The sequence below is a fragment of the Eleutherodactylus coqui genome, chromosome 1 (assembly GCF_035609145.1).
Source record: "Eleutherodactylus coqui strain aEleCoq1 chromosome 1, aEleCoq1.hap1, whole genome shotgun sequence".
In the NCBI taxonomy this organism is placed as follows: Eukaryota; Metazoa; Chordata; class Amphibia; order Anura; family Eleutherodactylidae; genus Eleutherodactylus; species Eleutherodactylus coqui.
Genome location: NC_089837.1, coordinates 183,417,747 through 183,436,965, shown reverse-complemented (window position 1 = coordinate 183,436,965; position 19,219 = coordinate 183,417,747). Strand labels below are relative to the sequence as shown.

General features: G+C 46.2%; 1 protein-coding gene across 5 annotated transcripts in view; it reads left to right on the top strand.

Moving 5' to 3' along the window:
* ASRGL1 (asparaginase and isoaspartyl peptidase 1) overlaps positions 1-3,008 on the top strand; it is a 43,050-nt gene extending 40,042 nt beyond the window's left edge. For all 5 annotated transcript variants that reach the window (XM_066604463.1, XM_066604437.1, XM_066604446.1 and 2 more), the window contains one exon: positions 1,304-3,008. In XM_066604463.1, the coding sequence (XP_066460560.1) occupies positions 1,304-1,521 (218 nt within the window). In that variant the 3' untranslated portion in view covers positions 1,522-3,008. The remainder of the gene's footprint in view (positions 1-1,303) is intronic.
* Positions 3,009-19,219: the final 16,211 nt, after the last annotated feature.

Here is a 19,219-nt window from a genome sequence, read left to right as displayed (position 1 = left end):
GTTCTAATCGTATATAGCTCCTGTAAAATTTAGCATAGCCAAGCAGAATTTAAAGGGGTTGTCCCGCGCCGAAACGGGTTTTTTTTTTTTTCAACCCCCCCCCCCGGTCGGCGCGAGACAACCCCGATGCAGGGAGGTAAAGAAAGCTTACCGGAGCGCTTACCTTAATCCCCGCGCTCCGGTGACTTCAATACTTACCGCTGAAGATGGCCGCCGGGATCCTCTGTCTCCGTGGACCGCAGCTCTTCTGTGCGGTCCATTGCCGATTCCAGCCTCCTGATTGGCTGGAATCGGCACGTGACGGGGCGGAGCTACACGGAGCCTGCATTCTGCACGAGCGGCTCCATAGAAGACTGCAGAAGACCCGGACTGCGCAAGCGCGGCTAATTTGGCCATCGGAGGGCGAAAATTAGTCGGCACCATGGAGACGAGGACGCCAGCAACGGAGCAGGTAAGCATAAAACTTTTTATAACTTCTGTATGGCTCATAATTAATGCACAATGTATATTACAAAGTGCATTATTATGGCCATACAGAAGTGTATAGACCCACTTGCTGCCGCGGGACAACCCCTTTAAGGATAAGAAGGTTCGGTACAAACTGTGTTTATTGTGACTGCACTGTGGATTGCTATTCTTCATCAATGATGAAGCATTATTCATGCTTGGACTATGTGTGGGGCACTACTTTTACTTAAAGGGGTTGTCCCGCGGCAGCAAGTGGGGTTTTACACTTCTGTATGGCCATATTAATGCACTTTGTAATATACATCGTGCATTAAATATGAGCCATACAAAAGTTATACACTTACCCCCTCCGGTGTTGGCGTCCCGGTCTCCATGGCTCCGACTAAAGCTGCCTTCTCCCTCGATTAGACGCACTTGCGCTGTCTGGTCTTCTGTTCTGTTGAATGGGGCCGCTCCGGCGTGCTCGCGCCGCACAGGTCTTCTGCGCATGCGCAGACCAGCTCTCCAGCGCGAGCATGACGGAGCGGCCCCATTCAACAGAACAGAAGACCAGACAGCGCAAGCACGTCTAATGGAAAGGGAAGGCAGCTTTAGTCGGCGCCATAGAGACGGGGACGCCAGCAGCAGAGGGGGTAAGTGTATAACTTCTGTATGGCCAATATTTAATGCACGATGTACATTACAAAGTGCATTAATATGGCCATACAGAAGTGTATAGACCCACTTGCTATCCCGGGACAACCCCTTTAAGTATAGAACATAATGACCTGGTCATCGTAGATAAGACACAGTGCATCTGGGAGATCTGAAATAACAGTTTTCTTTCCATCTCCAGGAATGTCTACAGAAGAGGCAGCAGACGCAGGTCTAAACTACATGAAAACCCAGGTAGATGGAAGTGGAGGTGTCATAGTGGTTAACAGTGCGGGCGAATGGACAGCAAAGTTCTCCACAAAACAGATGTCTTGGGCCGCAATTAAAGATGACCAGCTACACTGTGGCATTCATACTGGAGAAAACGAGATTGTGTCTGTTGCTGCTTCCCCACAATAGTAGCAACGACTATCATTAGTGAATGTAATCCCACTATGGGACAGCAGAAGACATCTGTCCCATAAATGGATAGAATGTATTGATTTCATCATGAGCAATCTGTTTGTTAAAAATACTGTGAAACTCAGGAAATTAAAAATGTACTTGATTGGTTACCTGTGTATACCCTGCAATGTGTCTGTAAACTGTAAGAACAATGTACCTAGCGATAAAAATAATCAAAGAATACCTGCATTAATTATATAACGAAGAATTGAATTTCCAAAGATGAGGCGATCTTAACACTTTTTTCCTGTTTGTTTAATTAGCCAATTCCAGGCACTTTTAATAGAAAATTGCTGTTGAAAGCCTGCTGCTATGTTATTCAGCTATGCAGATGAAGACTGTCAACTTCATATCTGGATATAGGAGATTGCTCCTTCTGTATGCCTGTACTCTGCTGCACTATAAGTTTTCTATTAATCCTGGCTTATGTATCTGTAATTACTTTTTCCCCTTGCAGTCTTAAAGAGAAGCTGTCCCCCATTAGGTTTTGTATGAATACTGGCTTTTCTATCTACAGACCTGTGTCAATGCAACTGCATGGGTTTTCTTGGCAATGACCTTCAGCTGCATATCTGAATAGGATAGGGGCAGGCTTTTAACTGGTTTCCATTAACCCACTAAAGGGCCATTCTGGTGAATACACATTTTGTTTCCATCCCTGCACCCCTCATCTGCTTGCCTGTCACAGTCTGGAGGTATAATCTGTGTATAGTAGTCACTTTCATGCAGCACAGCCTCCTGTCTGATGCTGATCAGGCAACATCTTCATGGTGAGATTCTTTTGCTCTCAATTTCACACAACCCCATGATGCATCAGCTAGAGGCTATACCATTTCTGCTTGCTGGGGAGGAAGATTAATTAGCATTACCTTCTATATTCACCTAAATAAGCTACATAACAATACAGTCAGGAGGATGAGCTGTGATCTCCTCTATTATAACCATGTGACAGGAGCTGTGTGATCATCACTTACTGTAACAGGAGATTGTGTCTCCTTTCAGGCAGTTTCTGTGGTTGAATTGCTTTAATAGACCGTGAAATTGACTAGAAACTTAATGCAAGTAGATCTGAGCTGGTCAGCACGGAGATCACAGACCACCTGAGGAGAACGTTTCAGCTAGAGAGAAATTACTAACCGAGATTACACCAACTCCCTTATACAGACTGGGGGGCGAAGTATATAATGAATGAAGAAAAATCACTAGAGTGGCCCTTTAATACTGCAAGTCTTTTAAAAGCTAATGACCAAAGCAACGTTCACAGGTTTGTCATGCATATGTAATGCAGTATAACTTGCAAATTTTTTTTCTGGCCTGATGGTGATTTCTTTTTATGCTATATATTTATATGTGACATTTCTATGTGTGCTTTAATTTCTTCATGGGGGAAAAAAAGGGAAAAATTTTAATTTTCATAATGCACTGTGTAAACGATTTTAAAATAAAGGTATTTATTTGATTCACTTGTATTGAAATGTATTGTTGCATGGATCCTGGTAACTAGCACACCTAAGTTAGAGGTGTAGTTTATGTTCTTGCACCCAAAACATAGTATAAAGCACAAGAGCACTTTTAAAAAAAAAAGAAACTGGTACAAATACACAGGACGCACATGCTATACAAAGAAACCTGGCTAATTGTAACCCAATGTAAAACTAAAAGGAAAATATATATATACCGGTAATATATACACATGCACGTATATGGGAGAAATAAAGCAGCTAGTCCACACTCACCAACTCACAAAAAATGACAATTGTATCCTGCATTTATCACCAGTTGTACAGTGTTCTAAGTCATAATGGTCAAAAATAGTTCTACTCCTCAAGTATGCACATGACTGCTTATTCTGAAGTCATCCGAAAGTTTAGTTATGCTTCCAACATGGCATTGGCACAAATCTTTCTCTGCCCTGGTCTGTGGGCATATAGCTTTTACCCTTTTATTGATGTATTGCAACTAGAGATGAGCGAGTATATTCGCTAAGGCACTACTCGCTCGAGTAATGTGCCTAGCCGAGTATCTACCCGCTCGTCCCTAAAGATTCGGGGGCTGCCACGGCTGACAGGTGAGTTGCGGCGGGGAGCAGGGGAGAGCGGACGAGGGAGAGGGAGAGAGAGATCTCCCCTCCGTTCCTCCCTGCTCTCCCCCGCCCCCTGCCGGCCCCCGAATCTTTAGGGACGAACAGGGAGATACTCGGCTAAGGCACATTACTCGAGCGAGTAGTGCCTTAGCGAGTATACTCGCTCATCTCTAATTGCAACACAAGCAACTTGATTAGAAATGCAAGAAAAATCCAACGCACTGCAAATCTCACTGGGGTGATACTTCAGGTGTGAATGCTCACCTTGTCTGGCTGTGCTAACCAGGTAGAACACTGTAGGACGGTACATAACGATGGTGTGCTCTGTGCCAGATAGAATGGTAGAGTTGGAAGGGACCTTTATGGTCCGCCACTAGTGCATGAGTGGGCACTCTCTGTGATGTTAAGTGCTGCTGTATGGGTCTAGAGGCAGAATTATTTTACAATAGAAACTTTATGTTGATGGCTACTTGATTGTCAGGTCTGATCAAAATATTGGTTTGATGCAGAAATGCGTAGCCACCAATCAGTAAGTTTCTGCCTCTGTTCATACAGTGGTACTTGCTATAGTAGAAATTTTTCCTGCACCTATGCATCACTTGATTAGGTCAATATGTTTCAGCCTCTGAATGTATGAAAGAAGTAAGTGTTGAGGAATTTAAACCAATATACATTATAGGTTTGTGTATGGTCACAATACACTTGAATACACACATCGGCCAAAACAAATGGCTACTTGCAGCTGAACATTACTAGAACGGTTTGGAATCTGCAAGCTACATTGACTCTCTAGTTTTTATAGTTTGCTATTATGACAACTCAATTTCTGGTGGTTTGTGAAGCATTAGAAAAAAAACTGGTTAATGATCGGACTTGCATGGTAATTAGGTATGTGCATGTTGTTGCCATGGATTTTCTATTCAAATAGTATGATGTTGTTCTGCTGTTTGGCCAGAACAGCCTTGAGGCATCCCTCATTTATCCTGGCTTACTTATTATCTATACTTAACGTTTGTAATCATTATTTTGTGTATAATAAATCATATTTGGGTTAAACTAGGTTTACTCTAAAATGAAGTAGTATGGTGGTTGCTAACACGTAGGCTTTGTCTATACTTGTCTTCGTACACCTGTATCACAGGCATCTATATAACCATGACTATGAGTTCATGTATACATTGCCTTCCATGTGTTGCAAAGAAATGAAGACGTAAGGAACCCACTTTTTTCTGTATTAATTTAGATCTATCTCGTGTGACCCCGATGAGTGTTAGATGAGGAGCCAAATTAAATGGCATTTTGGTGTATGAATGAGGCAACTTCACACCTTGTAAGCAATATCAGAAGGATCTTTTTCATTATTTTATAAGGCGCTTTTTGCATTACACGTTTGGCCTTCGTTTAACTTGTCAGCCAAGATATACGGTTTCCGTTAAATGGATGACTGGAACAGATCCTACACATTGTCATCCAAAATCCATAATTCCCATTATTTTTTTTTTGTAAACTGCATACTGTTGAATGGAATAGTGTGTGTACTACGCTAGTCTGTCCTTTTTTAGCGTTATTCGGACATATGCTAGCCATACAGAAGCCAAAAAGACACTTTTTCCTAATGATGTAACACTATGCTCAGTGTATGTTTTGGGACCTTTTTTGGCATGCATGCTATGTGTACAGTACAAGTTGGGATTAGAGATGAACAAGTATACTCGCTAAGGCTAACTACTCGAGCAAGTAGTGCCTTAGCCGAGTATCCTCCCGCTCGTCTCTAAAGATTCGGGGGCCGACGGAGGGGAGATCTCTCTCTTCCTCTCTCCCCCCTGCTGACCGCCGCAACTCACCTGTCACCCGCTCCGGCCCCCGAATCTTTACAGACGAGCGGGAGGATACTCGGCTAAGGCACTACTCGCTCGAGTAGTTAGCCTTAGCGAGTATACTCGCTCATCTCTAGTTGAGATGTTAACCTAGCCTAACTTGGAAAAAAAAAAGTCAATACAAGAGGCAATAATGAGCATGTATAGTGGCTTACCATGTACATTTCACTTCATTTCAACCTGCACAGCTCTATTAGAACATCAGCAACTTTTTTAGTGATATAAAGAAGCAATTCTGGCATTGTGTAACTTTTTTTTTTATTTTAGTGTTTACTGTACGGTATAAAGGACATTAGTTTGATTCCATGGATTGATAGATACAATTATGGTAATACACAATTTATATGGATTTTGTACGTATATACTTTTTATGTCATCATATTCCTGGAGCCATAACTCTATTTTTCCATCTATAGAGCTGTTTGAGGGCTTGTTTCTTGTGGAGTGAGCCTATGATTTTGATTGCTACCATTTTGGGAGTACAGATGAACGTTTGATTGCTTTTTATCACTTTTAATTCTGTTTCTTTAGAGGTGGGATGGTAAAAATCATAAATTCTCTATAGTTTTTATTTTTATGGTATGCACCATGCAGGATAGATAACATAATGACTTTATAGTAAGGTTTACTACGAATGCGGTGATACCAATTATGCTGCGGTTTTTTTCCATAGTGAATCGTGGTTTATTTGAAAAGTGGCAATTTTTTTCTTTATCGGGACTTTTATTTTAACAGGATAATATAGAGATTTTTTTTTTACCACATTTATTCATCCCACAAGAGGACTTGAAGATGCAAACATTTTATTGCTTCAGTTAATGCACTGTACTACCTATGGATTGTCTCAAACTGCCACTTCACTGACAGTAAGGCCTATTACTGTTTGTAAAAAAAATGATCATCTTAGGTCACCATACATGGCAACCATGGCTGCAATTGTTACCATCAGCACACTGCAATGCAAATGTGCGGGTGCCAATGGGGTGTAGGACAGAGCCCCTTTATCTCTAAACGCGCCTATATGCCACTGTCTGCATGAGCAGTGATATTTCTAAGGACTTGAGCAAGGTTCAATCCTTTGTGGCTGTACACTACTTTGTGGAATCGCAGCTATCAGTTACACAATCCTCCTCCAATTGATGGGGCTCAGCCTCTGAGCCTCCTCAAATCAGCGCTGTATGTGTACGGTGACCAGACATGAGGTTTGAATAGTCCTATTCAGGGTTTATGTATTTCCCTTGCCGTTGCTGTGCAGAGTTACCTGTTCGTGGAGTATGTCCCTTGTCTGTTTGTGCTTGTGAACGGTGTCCTGTTCAGCGTAATGTTGTGTACCATCTATGGTGAGCCAGGCTCCTAGGTTGCAGCATGGGGCCATCCCTATTGGGACGATCACCCCGCTTGTCGTCAGGATTCCTGGAGTTAAGTTGTCTCGTTAATGTAGGGACTCCAGAACAGCTTTCGTACTTTGGTCAAATTGCTAACTAATACCTCGTATTTATTCTATCTGCTTGTGCGTGTTGGTATTATTGGTAAGTGTTTTGGTGTTTTTGATTGTTTGCACCCACATCCCGTTTATTTGTCGTAGCTTCACCGTACAGATTGTAGTTATGTGATGTTTGTGTTGTTTATGCACATTCTCTCTCCCTGTGTGAACACAGCCTTAAGTTCATTGTGGGCGTAATGCGTCTGGCTCTCAGGGTGAGCGTGACAGAATGTCTCAGCCATAACTTGGTTGTGTCTCTGTAGATTGTTTTCCCCAAGGCCTGCACGAACGTAACAAAAACTTTTTGTTCCCCACAGCAACCAATCACAGAGCAGCTCTCATTTTTCAAGAACACTGAAAAATGACATTTTCACTGTGACTGGTTGTTATGCACAACAGACAATTTTTTCTTTTAGACAGTTTAATAAATCTCACTCATAGGGCGTAAGGCTGAAAAAAGACATATGCCTATCCAGTTCAGCCTATCGCACCCCAATTTTGATCCCGAGAAGGGCAAGAAACCCCAATGAGGTAGAAGCCAATTTTCCTCTCATTTTAGGGATAAATTCCTTCTGGACTCCAATCTGGCAATTGGAATAATCCCCGGATCACCAACCCTGGTGAAGCAATCAGTGACTATAACATGTAATATTGTTACACTCGAGAAAGGCCCCTTGTAAACTTTTAGCAAGTTCACCATCACCACATCCTCAGGCAGAGAGTTCCACAGTCTCACCGCTCTTACAGTAAAAAACTGCCTTTTATGTTGGTGATGAAACCTGCTTTCCTCTAGACATAGAGAAGGTTGCCTGGTTACGGTCACAGTCCTGGGGATAAATACATCATGGGATCTCTGTATTGTCTCCTGATATATTTATGCATAGTTATTAGGTCGCCCCTCAGACATCTTTTTTTTTTTCTAAAATAAATAACCCCAATTTTTGATTATCTCTTTTGGGCATTGTAGAACACTCCTTCCATTTATTACTGTAGTTGCCCACCTTTGTACCCACTCAAGCTCTGATATATCGTCCTTGATACCGGTGTCCAAAACTGTACACAATGTATGAACATATTCTATTTTTTTGTGTATTTGCGCACCAAAGGTCCTCATAGAAGTCAATAGAGGATGCACAATACGTAAGGAGATGTGTGAAACACTTCATAATTGTTTGCCACACGTAAATGAACATACAGGGGTAAAAAGTATGCAGAAGTGTGGAAAAAAGCATAGATCATTCCGCAAAGCTCAAACGCAAGCAAACTTGTTTACACTCATGTGAAACCAGCCTTAAATCTCATTTGCCACTTTTCTGGCTTATCCAGATCTATTTGCAACTTTAAACTGTCCTCTCTTGTGTTAATTATTTTTCATAGTTTTGCATCATCTGCAAATATTGATATTTTATTGTATACTCTATCTACGAGGTTGTTAATATATTAAAAACAGCGCCCAGTACTGCCCCCTGTGGTCCCCCACTAGTAATGGTGACCCAATCAGAGTATGTACCATTAATAACCACCCTCTGCTTTTTATTATTAAGCCAGTTATTACCCACTTACACACATTCTCACCCAGACCAAGCATTCTCATTTTATATACCAACCTTTTATGTGGCACAGTATCAAACGCTTTGAAAAAGTCCAGATACGCAAGATCCAGTGACTCTCCCCGGTCCAGTCTAGAACTTACCTACTTGTAGAAGCTGATCAGGTTGGTTTGACAAGAGTGATCTCTCATAAACCCACGCTGATATGGAGTTTTACAGCATATTCGCTAAGACAAATTACTCGAGCGAGTATTGCCAATTTCGAGTACATGCCCGCCCGTCCCAAAAGATGCGGGGGAGGAACGGGGGGAGGGGGGGTTGGGGGATCTGTCCCCGCTCCCCCATGCTCACTCTGGCAAATCACCGCTCACCCCAGCCGACCCCGAATCTTTTGGCATGAGTGGGCATGTACTCAAAAAGGGCAATACTTGCTCGAGTAATTTGCCTTAGCGAGTACGCTTGCTCATCTCTATTATACAGCTATTTTCTTTGAGGTGCTCCAGGATAGCATCTTTTTGAAACGCTTCAAATATTTTACCCACAAGTAAAACTTACCGGCCTGTAGTTTCTGGGCTCATTTTGACCTCTTTTTGAATATTGGCACCACATTTGCTATGCGCAAATCCAGTGGAACAGACCCCGTCACCCTAGAGTATTTTATATAAAAAACAACGGCCTATCTGTCACATGGACAAATCACCATGTTCCAATGGCAATTTTAATCTTTTTAAAGTTTAATGTTTCTTATATGCAATGAATATACACAAGTGTGAATGGATCAATGAAAATCAATGTACTTTCACTGACTCCAGTCACTAGGTATCATGTACGTGTATATAGCATGCGCAATATGCTATTAAGTTGTGCTTGTGTGAGCCTGCCCAACTTTGCATTTGATAATGGCTTCTTCTAAAGTTGCTATGTTTATGATAATTACTGTATTTTTCGCACCGGATGATAGGACACCCCCCGTTTTAGAGGGGGAAAATATGAAAAACATAATTTGAACTCACCCAGGAACAACGCAGGGGATAGTACTGGGTGACGGAGCAGCAGAGCTCTGAAATACTGGAGCTCCATGTCACAGCGGTGCTTGTGTGCAGCAGAAGGAAGTAAAGCAGCAGCAGTTCCCACAGGCGCTCACCCCAATCAGCGGCACATATGGGTGGCAGTGGAGACAAAACTGCTGATTGATCGCACATTTGTTCACGCGATCACGCTAACTAAACTCTCGATCGCACGAAAGAGGGGGTGCGAAGGAAAAAAAGTGTGTCTTATAGAGCATTTCCAGATAGTTTTCTTTACCAAAAAGCTTTTCTTTAATCTTTACATCTTTAGGAAAACTTTTATTAATGTTAGTTCAATAATAACGGTATAATGTATCATTACACTGCCAACTTTACCATGAGGTTTGTATCTGATAGCATTAAACAGTTTGCATTAGTCAAATTAGTTAAAAACGACAACTGTATTTTTTAAGCGGCCAATTTTAGTTTTTGTTTTTAGTTTTTCTTTTATTGTCATACAAAGGCTATCTGTGTTCACATAGTGGCATAGGTTTAGGGGTTGCAGCAATCGAAACTGTGATCAGGCTCCTAAGTCTGGAGGCCAACTTGCCACACGCTGGTACCCTAGGGATCTGTACATCCTAGTTCTTCACAGAATGAGCCACTGGCACACGACACTGTGTTGCATCATCCTTCTCTGACTCCTATTCTTTGGTTCCACTAGAGTTTGAATCTCAGAGGTACCAGCTTGGAGGGGAAGATTATGCAGGTTGCACACAGTGCTGTGCATCAGTAGCGCACTTTGTGAAGAACACAAATGTACATTTCTGAAGGGACCTCTACTATACAGTGGACCACTAGGGAGAGGGAGGAGCACACTGGACCATAATCAATGGGAATGAGGGGAGTAGGAGTACAAAGGACCATTATTATTTGGTGGGGTGAAGCAACAGGAGCACAGAGGACTGCTGCTACTTCAGGGAAGAGGTGGGCACAGGGGACTAGTAGTATTTTAGGGGGAAACAGGAACACAAGACCATTGGTATTTGTAAGGGGAAGCGGGGGCACAAAGGACCATAATTACTATTACTTTGGGTTGAAGGAGAACAGGGGTCTGCTGTTTGGGGAGAAACAAATGGACCATGATCACATTATGAGACAGAGATAAGTATTTGGGGGTGGGGGGTACACAGAGGTTCCACCATTACTTGGGTGGGCATTGTTACCTTGTCAGGGGCACAAATGGGGCTTATTGCTTTGGTGCACTGTGAGGGTGCAAATAGGGTATTACATTTTGTAGGTTGAATTTTTACTGTCTGTGAGTACAAAGGTATTATTTTGTAGCGAAAACAATGGGCAAATTATTACGTTGTGAATTACTGAGCTGAACTGCTGTATCTAAACCTGTCAAGTTATAATAGTTGTCTCGTAAATATGAGGTGTTCTGTGAGGTGAAGATTCAGCCAGCTGAACATTTAACGCTACGGCCCATGAGCCCTTAGTAACACCCCCGCCATTATTAAGTCATGTGCACTAGGGTTTTGTCGATTCATTTAGTTTTGACACTCCTTTGCTCCCTGTGGGATGGACATTAAGTGGACTCCATGTTACATATTTCTTGGTCCTCCAACGTCCTTACTTTGTCATCTCCTTTCACCTGTCAGGACTGTTGGTAGTAAAGGAGCCTGCCCTATTTTTGCTCCACTTCCTTCCAGCTAAAAGATACATTTGCTGAATGCAGCCAGGGCATGTCATCCACACTTATGGAAAAAAAGGAGCCTTCATCTCTGAGCCTGTGGTTTTCCACAACTACATATGCCTTCCACAGAATATGACTTTTTCAAAAAGTGGTTCTACAGGGTGGAGAACACTACATGAGAAGCCTATATTTGCATTATTAGCTTTAAGTGAAGTTGCTAAAGAAATTATTTGTCATTAGAGATGAGCGAGCATCAAAAATGCTTGGGTGCTCATTATTCGACCTGAGCTTTGTTCGAGAGATCTGTTTGCGTAACGAACCCCATTGAAGTTAATGGGAGCCTCAAGCATTTTTCAATGGACCCACTGGGGGCCAAGCCCCCCCTTTTCTCTCTCTCTCTCTCGACACTGCTGTAGACGTGCACAGGCTTGCACGTCACAGCAGGAAGTGGCCATAAACTTTTCTTGAATACGGTGTGGTGCTCGCTCGAGTAACGAGCACCATCGAGTATGCTTCTACTCGAACGAGCATCAAGCTCGGACAAGCATGTTCGCTCATCTAATTGTGTATACTGGGTAGTCAGAGTAGCCCAACAAAATGGTGAATTTTGGAACACACGGTCACAAGAAAAAAGGTTCATGGAAAAAAGTTTTGGGTAGAGTGCAAATAGTAAACTGGGAAAAATACCCCATGCTACTTGCTTGGAATTTATTGTTCTGCTAAACTAATAACAAATAAGACGAAAAATCTTTTGGATTGCCAATACTGAATTCTTTCTAGATGTTATACAATGGAAAATCCTTTGTATCAGGCTATAGGCACCTTTGCACGTAGTAGTCTTTTTCTTTTTATGGATCACTTGCTTCCAAATTTAAAGTTAAAGCAGTATTCCCATTGGTGATTCACATAGACTGTGTATCAGTGTGTAGAGAGAGGATAGGTAGGAATCTTTGATGCTCGGAGTTTGTATGTGAACATCCGTAAGGCTCATTCGCATGGCGGTAAATACACTGTGATTTCAATGACTTTATGCACATATGCGTATTTTTCTCCCGATTTTCGATTGCGTGAAAAAACTAGCAGCAATTGCCATGAGTTTTTTCACAACTATGCATCTGTGTGAAGAAATGTCCATGGGTATAGCCTCATAGGCCTATATTGGCACTGTGTGCTGCCCGTGAAATTATACAGACAACTAGAGATGAGCGAACACCAAAATGTTCGGGTGTTCGTTATTCGAAACGAACTTCCCGCGATGTTCGAGGGTTCGTTTCGAATAACGAACCCCATTGAAGTCAATGGGCGACCAGAGCATTTTTGTATTTCGCCGATGCTCGCTAAGGTTTTCATGTGTGAAAATCTGGGCAATTCAAGAAAGTGATGGGAATGACACAGAAACGGATAGGGCAGGCGAGGGGCTACATGTTGGGCTGCATCTCAAGTTCACAGGTCCCACTATTAAGCCACAATACCGGCAAGAGTGGGCCCCCCCCCCTCCCAACAACTTTTACTTCTGAAAAGCCCTCATTAGCATGGCATACCTTTGCTAAGCACCACACTAGCTACAACAAAGCACAATCACTGCCTGGATGACACTCCGCTGCCACTTCTCCTGGGTTACATGCTGACCAACCGCCCCCCCTCCCCCCCACAGCGCACACCAAAGTGTCCCTGCGCAGCCTTCAGCTGCCCTCATGCCACACCACGCTCATGTCTATTTAGAATTGCGTCTGCCACGACGAGGGACCGCAGGCACACACTGCAGAGGGTTGGCACGGCTAGGCAGCGACCCTCTTTAAAAGGGGCGGGGCGATAGCCCACAATGCTGTACAGAAGCAATGAGAAATATAATCCTGTGCGACCGCCATCAGGAGCTGCACACGTGGGCATAGCAATGGGGAACCTATGTGCCACACACTATTCATTCTGTCAAGGTGTCTGCATGCCCCAGTCAGACTGGGAATATGTACCTTAACAGTAACCGCGTTGGTGGTAATGTGGTGGTGACTGCGGACCTAGTAGCACGGTTGTATTTTGTTGGTTTTCGGAATGCGGCCAGGATTAAGTGGGCCGTGGCGGGGGGATGGTGTGGGGGCTCTCTTGTTGTGTCGGTAAAGGTGAAATTCTTGGACTGCCACCAGACGAACCAATGCAAAGGCATTTGCCAAGAATGTTTTCCCTGTTGGAGGAGGAGGGGGATGTTTTTGAGGCACTACGTGTCCTCTCCATGTGTCCGTGGTTATATGCACCTTAACAGTAACCGCGTTGGTGGGAAATGGCCTCGCCGCCATCATGTCTTTGGGAAGCCTCTGTTTCCACACCCCAGAGACATACCATTAGCAGCGGTATAGGCAGAGCCCAGAATTCGTAACATTTCAGCCGTAGCATTAGGACAGGCCCCACTAACATATCACTAGCAGCATTATAGGAGGAGCGCAGTCTTCGTTCCATGTCAGCAATAGTAGCACTCAAGACAGGCCCCAGTAACAATTCCGAAGCAGCAGTATAGCGGGAGCGCAGTCTTCGTTCCATGTCAGCAATAGTAGCACTCAAGACAGGCCCCAGTAACAATTCCGAAGCAGCAGTATAGCGGGAGCGCAGTCTTCGTTCCATGTCAGCAATAGTAGCACTCAAGACAGGCCCCAGTAACAATTCCGAAGCAGCAGTATAGCGGGAGCGCAGTCTTCGTTCCATATCAGCAATAGTAGCACTCAAGACAGGCCCCAGTAACAATTCCGAAGCAGCAGTATAGCGGGAGCGCAGTCTTCGTTCCATGTCAGCAATAGTAGCACTCAAGACAGGCCCCAGTAACAATTCTGAAGCAGCAGTATAGTGGGAGCGCAGTCTTAGTTCCATTTCAGTAGCCTTAGTATAGCCAAGGCCCAAGTTACATTTATGTAGCTAAAGTGTAGGCCAACCCCACACACCTTTCTGTACCATGAGTGCAGGCGAAGAACATACAAATTGCTATGATTACACTGTAGGTGAGGGCCCCCAAAAATTGGTGTACCAACAGTACTAATGTACCTCAGTAAAAATTGGCCATGCCCAACCAAGATGGCAGGTGAATCGCTTTGGTTAATGTGGCTTAAGTGGTAACTAGGCCTGGAGGCAGCCCAGTGTAACGAAAAATTGGTTCAAGTTAAAGTTCCAACGCTTTTAAGCGCATTGAAACTTATAAAAATTGTTCAGAAAAATTATTTGAGTGAGCCTTGTGGCCCTAAGAAAAATTGCCCGTTCAGCGTGATTACGTGAGGTTTCAGGAGGAGGAGCAGGAGGAGGAGGAGGAATATTAGACACAGATTGATGAAGCAGAAATGTCCCCGTTTTGGATGGTGAGAGAGAACGTAGCTTCCATCCGCGGGTGCAGCCTACGTATTGCTTACGTATCGCTGCTGTCCGCTGGTGGAGAACAGAAGTCTGGGGAAATCCAGCCTTTGTTCATCTTGATGAGTGTTAGCCTGTCGGCACTGTCGGTTGACAAGCGGCTACGCTTATCTGTGATGATTCCCCCAGCCGCACTAAACACCCTCTCCGACAAGACGCTAGCCGCAGGACAAGCAAGCACCTCCAGGGCATACAGCGCTAGTTCAGGCCACGTGTCCAGCTTCGACACCCAGTAGTTGTAGGGGGCAGAGGCGTCACCGAGGATGGTCGTGCGATCGGCTACGTACTCCCTCACCATCCTTTTACAGTGCTCCCGCCGACTCAGCCTTGACTGGGGAGCGGTGACACAGTCTTGGTGGGGAGCCATAAAGCTGGCCAGGCCCTTAAAGAGTGTTGCACTGCCTGGGATGTACATGCTGCTCGATCTCCGCACCTCCCCTGCTACCTTGCCCTCGGTACTGCGCCTTCTGCCACTAGCGCTGTCGGCTGGGAATTTTACCATCAGCTTGTCCGCAAGGGTCCTGTGGTATAGCAACACTCTCGAACCCCTTTCCTCTTCGGGAATGAGAGTGGGCAGGTTCTCCCTATAGCGTGGGTCGAGCAGTGTGTACACCCAGTAATCCGTCGTGGCCAGAATGCGTGCAACGCGAGGGTCACGAGAAAGGCATCCTAACATGAAGTCAGCCATGTGTGCCAGGGTACCTGTACGCAACACATGGCTGTCTTCACTACGAAGATCACTGCCAGGATCCTCCTCCTCCTCCTCCTCCTCCTCCTCCTCCTCAGGCCATACACGCTGAAAGGATGACAGGCAATCAGCCGGTGTACCGTCAGCAGCGGGCCAAGCTGTCTCTTCCCCCTCCTCCTCATCCTCCTCATGCTCCTCCTCCTCCTCCTCCTCCTGTACGCGCTGAGAAATAGACAGGAGGGTGCCCTGACTATCCAGCGGCATACTGTCTTCCACCGCCCCCGTTTCCGAGCGCAAAGCAGCTGCCTTTATGGTTTGCAGGGAATTTCTCAAGATGCATAGCAGAGGAATGGTGACGCTAATGATTGTAGCATTGCCGCTCACCAGCTGGGTAGACTCCTCAAAATTACCAAGGACATGGCAGATGTCTGCCAACCAGGCCCACTCTTCTGAAAGGAATTGAGGAGGCTGACTCCCACTGCGCCGCCCATGTTGGAGTTGGTATTCGACTATAGCTCTACGCTGTTCATAGAGCCTGGCCAACATGTGGAGCGTAGAGTTCCACCGTGTGGGCACGTCGCACAGCAGTCGGTGCACTGGCAGCTTAAAGTGATGTTGCAGGGTGCGCAGGGTGGCAGCGTCCGTGTGGGACTTGCGGAAATGTGCGCAGAGCCGGCGCGCCTTTACGAGCAGGTCTGACAAGCGTGGGTAGCTTTTCAGAAAGCGCTGAACCATTAAATTAAAGACGTGGGCCAGGCATGGCATGTGCGTGAGGCTGCCGAGCTGCAGAGCCGCCACCAGGTTACGGCCGTTGTCACACACGACCATGCCCGGTTGGAGGCTCAGCGGCGCAAGCCAGCGGTCGGTCTGCTGTGTCAGACCCTGCAGCAGTTCGTGGGCTGTGTGCCTCTTATCGCCTAAGCTGAGTAGTTTCAGCACGGCCTGCTGACGCTTGCCCACCGCTGTGCTGCCACACCGCGCGACACGGACTGCTGGCGACATGCTGCTGCTAACACATCTTGATTGCGAGACAGAGGAGGAGGAGGAGGAGGAGGAGGAGGAGGAGGAGGAGGAGGGTGCTTTAGTGGAGGAAGCATACACCTCCGCAGATACCAGCACCGAGCTGGGGCCCGCAATTCTGGGGGTGGGTAGGACGTGAGCGGTCCCAGGCTCTGACTCTGTCCCAGCCTCCACTAAATTCACCCAATGTGCCGTCAGGGAGATGTAGTGGCCCTGCCCGCCTGTGCTTGTCCACGTGTCCGTTGTTAAGTGGACCGTGGCAGTAACCGCGTTGGTGAGGGCGCGTACAATGTTGCGGGAGACGTGGTCGTGCAGGTCTGGGACGGCACATCGGGAAAAGTAGTGGCGACTGGGAACTGAGTAGCGCGGGGCCGCCGCCTCCATGATACTTTTGAAGGACTCCGTTTCCACAACCCTATACGGCAGCATCTCAAGGCTGATGAATTTTGCTATGCGGACGGTTAACGTTTGAGCGTGCGGGTGCGTGGCGGCGTACTTGCGCTTGCGCTCCAACAGTTGCGCAAGCGACGGCTGGACGGTGCGCTGAACTACTCTGCTGGATGGGGCCGAGGACAGCGGAGATGAGGGTGTGGGTGCAGGCCATGAGGCGGTAGTGCCCGTGTCCTGAGAGGGGGGTTGGATCTCAGTGGCAGGTTGGGGCACAGGGGGAGAGGCAGGGGTGCAAACCGGAGGCGCTGAATGGCCTTCGTCCCACCTTGTGGGGTGCTTGGCCATCATATGTCTGCGCATGGTGGTGGTGGTGAGGCTGTTGGTGTTGGCTCCCCGGCTGAGCTTTGCGCGACAAAGGTTGCACACCACTGTTCGTCGGTCGTCAGGCGTCTCTGTGAAAAACTGCCAGACCTTAGAGCACCTCGGCCTCTGCAGGGTGGCATGGTGCGAGGGGGCGCTTTGGGAAACAGTTGGTGGATTATTCGGTCTGGCCCTGCCTCTACCCCTGGCCACCGCACTGCCTCTTGCAACCTGCCCTGCTGATGCCCTTGACTCCCCCTCTGAAGACCTGTCCTCCTGAGTAAGCGTTGCACACCAGGTGGGGTCAGTCACCTCATCGTCCTGCTGCTCTTCCTCCGAATCCTCTGTGCGCTGCTCCCTCGGACTTACTGCCCTTACTACTACCTCACTGCAAGACAACTGTGTCTGATCGTCATCGTCCTCCTCACCCACAGAAAGTTGTTGAGACAGTTGGCGGAAGTCCCCAGCCTCTTCCCCCGGACCCCAGGAACTTTCGAATGGTTGGGCATCAGTGACGATAAACTCCTCTGGTGGGAGAGGAACCGCTGCTGCCCAATCTAAGCAGGGGCCCGAGAACAGTTCCTGGGAGTGTTCCCGCTCCTGAGCAGGTGTCATTGTAGTGGAGTGAGGAGGCTGGGAGGAAGGAGGAGCAGCAGACAGAGGATTCGGATTTGCAGCAGTGGACGGCGCAGAACTGCGTGTTGACGATAGGTTGCTCGAAGCACTTTCTGCCATCCAGGACAGGACCTGCTCACACTGCTCATTTTCTAATAACCGTCTCCCGCGTGGACCCATTAATTGGGCGATGAATGTGGGGACGCCAGAAACGTGCCTCTCTCCTAATCGCGCAGCAGTCGGCTGCGACACACCTGCATCAGGAGCTCGGCCTGTGCCCACACCCTGACTTGGCCCTCCGCGTCCTCGGCCGCGTCCACGTCCTCTAGGCCTACCCCTACCCCTCAGCATGCTGTATTACCAGTGATTTGATTTCACAGGCAGGAAATAAATTGGCGCAAGACTGCAGGCCAAATATAATTTTTTCCCTTTTTTGAAAACGAAAGGCCCCATTGCCTCTAGTGAACGAATTATTCTTCTAAGGCCCCCTGTCCACGGGTGAGGCGAAATATCGCTAGCGATATTCCACCACTGGGGAGCAGGAGAGAGAACTGTCAAGTTCTCTGCAGTGAGCCTATCTGACAGATAGCTGCGATCTGAGTCCCGTGAGTGGAGAATCGCTATGATTCTCTGCTTGTGGACAGGAGGCTGCACTTTCCATAGCAACACTATGGAAAGCATGCACTGCGTTACTCGCGGCCGGATTATCATCGTGAGTAACGCAATGCACAATTGCCCATAGACTGGAACCCTAAATTGGTTGTTTCTGCAGCAAGCACTTATTTTTCTGCAAGAAAGTGGAACTAACTTTTCAGACATCTTATGCTAATCTTTTAGCTTGCGTTAGTCTTACCATTTCTTTAATATACTTGCATTAAAAAGATTATTGCTTTATCATTGTAAATCATGTTTGAAATGGCTGCCACTAGGGTCTTCCTTCCAGCATTGTCTTCTGTAATTAGGTACAGGGCTTCTTAGTAAGAAGTATTCAAGGACATTTGCTTGGCAATAGGAGGAGGATCTGTCTTCAGAGGGGCGCTCCCCTGCACTCATAGGCTGCGGGCTAACACATCTGCACTGTGATGATGATCTCCACAATCTCTGCCTCTTCTGGGGATCTGGGTACTCACATTATATTGGGATCACAGACTGTGCAATGCAGCATGGGAAGTCGGGAAAGGAATGCTAGGCTTGCTACACACTCCCTCCTTAAAAGTGGCCTGCAAACAACAGGGTGACTGAAAATCAGAACTTTCAGACATGAAACTGTGTGCAAACAGCAGCAAATGAAAAGGTAAGGAGAACCTGGTGTATTTTAGAAAACTTGTTGAAAACTCAGGTACACATTAATCAAATAAATGGGACAGTCACAGAAATTTGTCCAGCAAAACTGTGTGAATTCACCCAGAGGTCTTTCTTCACAGCCGGTCAATATACACTATGATCTGATGCAGTGTATTCCAATGCATCTGATCATATGGCTGTATTCAGGTG